This window comes from Phragmites australis, chromosome 12 (genome assembly GCF_958298935.1).
Source record: "Phragmites australis chromosome 12, lpPhrAust1.1, whole genome shotgun sequence".
Lineage (NCBI taxonomy): Eukaryota > Viridiplantae > Streptophyta > Magnoliopsida > Poales > Poaceae > Phragmites > Phragmites australis.
In genome coordinates, this window is record NC_084932.1 from 2937144 (window position 1) to 2944873 (window position 7730).

At 44.1% G+C, this 7730-nt stretch overlaps 1 protein-coding gene across 1 annotated transcript; it reads left to right on the forward strand.

Moving 5' to 3' along the window:
• Positions 1-3268: 3268 nt before the first annotated feature.
• On the forward strand, positions 3269-5815 carry LOC133886146 (phenylcoumaran benzylic ether reductase Pyrc5-like). The gene is made up of 5 exons (XM_062325884.1): positions 3269-3634; positions 4151-4285; positions 4813-5050; positions 5192-5395; positions 5507-5815. Exons 1-5 carry the CDS (start codon positions 3434-3436, stop codon positions 5671-5673), a joined length of 945 nt encoding a protein of 314 aa, XP_062181868.1. The 5' UTR covers positions 3269-3433; the 3' UTR covers positions 5674-5815.
• The last annotated feature ends 1915 nt before the right edge of the window (positions 5816-7730 follow it).

Consider the following 7730-nt stretch of genomic DNA (forward strand, 5'->3'; position numbering starts at 1 on the left):
TCTACTATCTCTTTGAGCTCAAGGAACAACTTAAATATATAAGGAGAAACAAAAAGGAGAAATGTCATCTGTGAATAGTACCTTTATATGAATCACTGACTTTTTTTTGTTTCTCCATGTAAAAGTTATTGTTTGGGCTTAAATTTTATGAGATAGTATATGATAGCATGCTCTACACTATTATATTTTTATTAGAATTTTTTACAACTACTAACATGGAGTTTTGGTTGGTTGGTTACGTGAACCAGTTTGTGTAACCATTACACGATAGAATTTTTTCCTTTTTCGCCTATCCAGTTCCGCCGTTGAGCCAAATCAAGCGAAAGACTTATTCGAAGAAAGCCATGGAGCTGCTTCTCCTTTTCTCCTCCGCAACAAAATAGGTTTAAATAAACAAACAACAATCTGTTACTCGTTATCTGGATAAAAAGCCAAAACATTCTCTTAAGAATTTCCAAATCCAACCTTCCTTGACCTACCTGATACAAGTAAGTCATTGCCCTTCTTCACTCACGCGATATTTCTGGATCGGGCTTTCGCTCGTTGTCCAAGATTCCCATGGGAGTCCGGGTTGTATCTCAGTCCTAGTGTGGCTGATCGCCAATTAGTAGTGATTGAATTCCTTCTATGGTTCCACATGAACATCTAGGAACAGAACGTAAAAATATTCCTTCCCTTGGACACCGCTCCGGCGAAGTCAGAGCATGGAATGATGGTAGAGGCATCCTTCCTAGCAGGACATTGTCTGTCCCTCGTAGTTCGAACTCGCGAACTATGAATTCTAGAAGTCAAGGTAAGAAAAACACGTCGTTCTCTGAGAACGACTCTTGTAGCTCTCTGCATGTAATTCTTTGCCGTAGCCAGTAATGTCAAATTGTTTATCGTGAACTGTTTCGGTGCCTTCTGATCTGAAGGCCAAAAAATAGGTCCGCTTCCAAAGCTTGAGAGTGGTTTTGTTTATGGAAGGCACGACAAGGTGCTCCCAAGAAGGTGGAAACTGGTACCACAGCCAGAATTAGCCTAAACTAAAGATGCTTAAAAGATTGTATCTGCTGGACTGGTCTAAGGCACGATACTGTAGACACGATCCAAGCACGGCACAGCTCGAGTCGAGATGGACTAGACCGAAACGGCATGAGGTCACGAATGTGCTGAGCCGAGCACGCGGCATAGTATGGCCTGGTCGAGTCGGACCAGCACGGGCACGGTCCAGCCTAGGTCGGCATGGCCAAGCATGACCCGGCCCGGTACACATGGATCCGGATATTTTCTATTATATATATATATATAATTTTATAGTTTTTTTAATCTATTTTCTATTTTTTAATCTATTTAATCTATATTTTTTTAATCTATTTAATCTATATTTTTTTAATCTATTTAATCTATATTTTTTAATTTTGTAGCTATTTTTTTTTATTTTATCGGGTCGGTGTGACAGCCACCGGGCTGCCCGTAGTACTGTGCCCGTCTTACCTGTCGTGCCCACCGAGCCGATCGTACCGCCGAACCACAATCGTACCCGAGTTGACTCGGCATGATAGCAGACGGACCATGCCGTACGCCAGGGGAGGCACGCAGGTTGACATGGCACGATTCATTATAGTAATCGAATCGTTTAAACCATGCTGTAGACAGATCGAGTCGTAACCAAACCGTACCGAGCCATACTCATACCGTACCAGTCCGAGTAGCCTATTTAACCACCTCTAGCGTAAACACTAGTCCACACTCTTGACGTTCCTACGAGACCCCATGGAAATCTGATATTGGTGTTAGGATAGTACATGTGTAATCTGGAGGTATGGCCTCCACGAGAACACCCCATGGGAATCTGATGCAATCAAAAAGCACTCCAGGTGGCGGCCAATAGAAGCAGCGATGGGTAGCCCTTGCCTTTGGTCTGCAATTTGATCAGCCTCTTGGCCCACTTCACCAAATCGATCTTGCTCAGGCCATCCCCAATAGAAGAGGTTTTCACTGCTATAATATCTCCGAAAATACTATAGTAATTAATTTTCTTTCCAACAGGTGCTGTATCTATTACTATAGTATTGCTACAGTATTGAGGAGAGAATCTGATATTCCAAATTTGCTGAAATACTGTAGTAACCGCAATATTGTTTATAGAGGTTGACTGTGAGTTCGGAGGGAGGAGAAGAGTAGTACAAGGTAGGAAATAGGGTAGCTGTTGGAGATAGAAAAAATAAAAAGTACTGTAATATTGTTAGAGGATACTGTAATAGTGTTAGAGGGGATGAATTTTTAAAGTATCTGTTAGAGATGATCTCAAACCGGCAAGAGACGGTGTCGAGAGAGGGATCTACTTGCAGATCCTTAGTTTTTAGATCTTCAACTTTTCATAATTCAATTTTTTATTATTTATAATTTAAAATTAATTTTCAAAATTTATAGCTGAAATAAATAGATTTATAGCAAAAGATGTCCATTCTTTCATCCCACATTAGGACACGTCATCCGATCGTCCTGGACTATCGGATCGATCATCCAGCGAAGTCTGCTGTCTGATCTGCTCTATCTCCCCTGCTTCCCTGCCGCTACTTCTCGCGTCACGAACCCACGCCGAACCTGCTGCGTCTTGCCCTTCCCCTGCCCGACCATCCCTGCGCGTCCGGCAGAAGCCATCCTCGGCCGCGCTGCCGCGGCCCAGGCGGAGCACCAGCCAGCCGTGGCCGTGGCTGCGGCGCCAAAGCCACCGGCGCTCCCGTTCCGCGTGGGTCACAGCTTCGACCTCCACCACCTCGAGTCGGGCCTCCCGCTCATCATCGGCGGCATCAGCATCCCCCACGACCGGGGCTACGATGCTCATCATCGGAGGCATGCTTACTGTTCCTGGGTGGTATCCAAGGTATACATATACGTATATTTACACATACATATAATATAATTTTATTTTCGGAAAATTCCAAAAAATATCAAAAAAATATTAGTTATATTGATAAATCTACCGAAATAATCTAAAATGCAAAGAAAAATATATAAAACTCAAAAATATGAAACAAATTTTGTTAGCTTTGTATTACTGTTGTCTACATGCTAAAATTATGTGCATGTATAAAAATAATACTATTTTTCTTATAATTAAATGAATATTTTAAATATTAATAAATTCATAAATAAATATTGAGATATCCTAAATTAGTGAATCTAATTTTTTAGCTTTTTATCATATTTTATGAAAAAAACGAACACGATGTAGACATGCCAATCAGACTATTAAATTGTAGATGCTCTCAGAAGCGCACATCTCGTTGCAGTGCTCGCTTCTTGAGGAAGTCCTTGTGGAGAGTGACGCACCAAAAGACACGCGAAGAGTCTAGATTCACCGCACCCACGCACCAACACGCGCAAAGCTCTGAGGTTCTCCGCTTATTGAATTCGCCTCTCGCGATCTTACACTTCTACCTCGTTCATGGCGTCGGCGGCGGGGGAGAAGGAGCGGAGCCGGGTACTGGTCATCGGCGGGACGGGCTATATCGGCCGGTTCATCGTGAGCGCCAGCGCCCGCGAGGGCCACCCCACCGCCGTCCTCGTCCGCGACCCCGCGCCCGCCGACCCCGCCAAAGCCGCCGTCCTCCAGGGGTTCCGGGACGCCGGAGTCACCCTCGTCAAGGTCAGCCGCCCATCTTACCATTTTCCTTTTCCCCCTTTTGTCGATGATGGTGGTTGGATCCATCGAGATGATATCATGGGACATATGGTATCTTGACTCTGTTTGTTTCTGCTTTGAAAAAAAAATAAAGATGTTACGCTGTGCTTACTGCTTAGCTTACCTCAAATTCAGAGCACTGATACTATTAATCAATTGTCAGTGCAAAATTTCTAGTGGGACTGAAAAGTTGAGATGTGATAACTTGCATACCCCGTGCTCTGCTAGAGACTAGATGGATGCGTACAAGAATTGCACTGTTAATAGAGACACCTGTGATGATTAGTGAACTGGCAGTGATGCTTATTTTATGTCTGAAGTGATCTTTGCTGACATAAGTGAATCGATTGAACGCTAATAAGTATTACAAATGAGTATCGCTGATTATTTAAGTCCTCTCTGTTCATCACTAATAATGATCTCATGATAAGATTTGATTCAATGGTACTGCACTTTGTTAAATTAATTCTGGAACTGTAGGGGGATCTGTATAACCATGAGAGCTTGCTGGCCGCCATCAAATCCGTGGATGTTGTGATCTCGGCATTGGGTTACGCACAGCTACCAGATCAAACCCGCATTATCTCTGCGATTAAAGAGGCTGGGAATATAAAGGTGACTTGTTGTACCTCAATGGAAAATTATATCTGTGTACACTTTAATGGTTTACTGTGAAGGCTTTACCAGCGTTATACTTCAAATTTCGATGCATGCAAAATTATATAATTAGCGTCTATCAGTGCCCTGACATTTTCTGTGTCTAATTGATCAACAAGTTGATACAGTAGCTTCGTGTCATTTGAGTTCCCTTTTTCCGGAGAGAAAACTTCATTTTGATATTGGTGCTATCTTAAGACCAGTCTTTATTAACAAGGATATTAGTCTTTTTCTTCTTCGTCCAACACCATGAGGGAAGTGAAAAGCTCTGAAATGCAATCAAATTAATGGATTTGTTTTTCTGAAACTGTTGAGCGTTCCTATTTGTTATTTCTGAAGACCAGTTAGTTCTTACGTTTATGTTTCACAAACTTAGCTCACCTAATCTTTTGTCTAGGTATTGAAGGGTTGCTTTTCCATATTCATTGTGCTACGGTGATATGCAATTATCTCTTGTGGTCTAATGTTGATGAACTTCATTGCAGAGATTCTTTCCATCAGAGTTTGGTAATGATGTGGATCATGTGAACGCGGTCGAGCCTGCAAAATCAACGTTTGCTGTCAAAGCTCGTGTAAGGCGTGCCATTGAGGCTGAGGGGATCCCCTACACATATGTGTCCTCCAACTTCTTTGCTGGTCGTTTCTTGCCAAACCTTGCACAGGCCGGGGTTGCTGGCCTTCCAACTGATAAGGTTGTCATCTTAGGTGATGGAAATGTGAAAGGTAAACCTCATTACCATTAGTTGACTGTAATTTTTTTTTGGGTCTTACAGTCGAATCAATATATTCATTTAGGATTGTATAAAATGAAAGAGCAAATGTAAATTTAACTACACTTTGATTTCTATATTGAGTCGACATTAGGAATCTTTGTGGCGGAGGAGGATGTTGGCACCTACACGATTAAAGCAGTTGATGATCCAAGAACCCTGAACAAGATCCTGTATCTGAGACCACCAAGCAACATCTTGTCTCACAACGAGCTTGTCTCACTCTGGGAGAAGAAAGTCGGAAGGACATTTCAGAGGGTGTACATCCCAGAGGATGAGGTCCTGAAGAAGATTCAAGGTCAAAATAAGAGGATATACAAATTGCAGTTGCAGCCCGCATTTATCTGTATAGTTCGGTGCAATTTTTTTGTTATTTTGTACTGACTTTACTCTCCCTGATATGTTTCAGAGTCTCCAGTGCCACTAAATATAGTGCTGTCAATCAGCCATTCTGTCTGGGTGAAAGGGGATCACATGAACTTCGAGATCGAGCCTTCATTTGGAGTTGAAGCTACTGAGCTTTACCCTGATGTCAAGTACAGTACCGTCGATGAATACCTAAACAAGTTCCTTTGAACTCCTGGATTCTATCAGACTCTTCAGTTATGGAATAAATATAGGATGTTATGTATCGTATCCAAATAATACAAATATTGTTATATTTCTGAAGCAGGATGTGTATGCTGAAATGTTGGGAGTTTCCCATTTTGGATGTGTATGCTGAAATGTTTGGCTGTAAAGTTGGGAGTTTCTCGTTTAGGTATTTGGAAATTACAACGCACTATAAGAGGCTTAGAAATATTGATCGAAAATCTGTAGAGGACACTTTTGAGAGGAAACTTGGGGTATGAGAAGGTAAAAATCTTTCTAGTATGTACGAGGAACGATAAGAAGATGTAGATGCAAAGATGAAGTCAAGGAACTCTCAAGCATTTCGTGATTTTTTTTTCTTCAACTTTCAAGTCAAGGGCTCAACATGTACAACCGATCAAGGAAGGTTTCATTTATTAATATCGACTGTTTACTTTCGAGACACTACCAACAACAATCCGAGCGACATTTGCTGAACAATAGTAAAATCAGTGATATATCAACTAGCAGCTAGTAGCAGTAGGAACAGCTAGCAATGTATAGAGGGAGAAGGCAACAAGCCAACAATATTGGTACTAGTTTGGATCCTCTTCATCTACTCATTATCTCGTGCAACCATCATCACCAGAATATCCCAGATGAACCCTTTCTCTCTTTTTTTTTCTTTTTTTTTTTCAAAGGAAGGGATTATATTAGAAATGGAGCATATTGCATCCCCCAATTACAAACAGAAACCTGAAGAGTAAAGAAATTACAAGGAAAACACATCCAGATCCTTCTCTTCTTAGTCGCCTCCGGTCGTCTGCCCCGCTCCTCACGCCACGCCACCAGGGACGATCGAAGCAGCACAGGACGCCGAAGGCGGAGACCATTCCTTGAACCAGAACCGTGAAGCAACCACAGTCCTCGGAAAAGATACAAGATCCAACACTCGAGGCACAGATCCAAGGCACACTTTGAGGGCACATCGGCCGGAGTTGCCAAAACCGGTTGCGGCATAGGAAGCTCACAGAGTCCCAACCATCCCGTCGACGAGAAGCTTCAAACATAGGATCTGCCGCATCGTCCATCGCCTCTCGGTAGTCCTGCGGAGAAGAAACTGCAACCAAAGGATGCAAATCGGCCATCTTCTCACCGGCGAAGATAGGGGAAGAGAACTGGCGCCATCAGTCACTGCCATGAGCGGTGGCCCAGAGACAACATCCGACATGGGCCATCCGAAGAGGACCGATATAGAAAACACCCGCACAAAAAGAGGAATACAAAATCTTCCTCTCCATCTCCTGAAGTGAAGGCAGACGCATAACTTTGTGGAGAAAGTCACCGAAATATACAGTAATATAAGTCTGAGCGATTTTACTATTCATGAAGTTACTGTAAACACTGTTCATCGTCAGATACGATTCCCTCGAAGGCGCCCCCGCCACACGCCCTCCTCCTCCACCTGCTCCACCCAGGCGCAGCCACTTCCCGCGACGAGAACGGCGGCGGCCAGGACGTCGTGCACCCCCAACGCGGGCGCGGCGACAGAGGACAGGTCGGTGACGGCGAGCCGGCGGAACCGCACAGAGCGGAGCACCCTGGCCCAGAGCGCCGAAGCGGCGGCCTCCCCGCCGCACCGAGAGCACCGCCGACAGGCCCTGTGTCGGAATTATGCCGGAGTTAAGAACGCCGGTGAGCTCTCTCTCTCTCACGCGTGAACCGGAAGATGAGCAGTGAACACTCGGATTTTTTGGTGCTACCAGACTGGCATCGTTTTCTTGTTAGATTACGGAATATAAAGAAGCAATACATGGCCATGGTGGCCGAGATAAACGCGGCACGTTCGTGCTCACGAAGTGCCATCCCAAATCGCTGGGACGTGCCGCGAGAACAGGCGCATGGCGAGCGGCGGTGAGCGGCTGCGCTGATCATGCGCTCTAACTGAATGTCTGAAAATAGCAAAACGGAAAAACAGCTATCTACCCTGTCCATGATACGGCAACAGACTTATGCAGGCTAGCAAATCACCCCCTAAGCGCTGTTGCCGGCAGAGAGAAGTT

Bases quoted from the DNA above. Each gene is read 5' to 3' on its own strand.
- LOC133886146 (XM_062325884.1), top strand. From the start codon at position 3,434: ATGGCGTCGGCGGCGGGGGAGAAGGAGCGGAGCCGGGTACTGGTCATC. The intron at 3,635-4,150 runs GTCAGCCGCCCA...CTGGAACTGTAG, and splicing joins CCGGAGTCACCCTCGTCAAG to GGGGATCTGTATAACCATGA. The intron at 5,051-5,191 runs GTAAACCTCATT...AGTCGACATTAG, and splicing joins AGGTGATGGAAATGTGAAAG to GAATCTTTGTGGCGGAGGAG.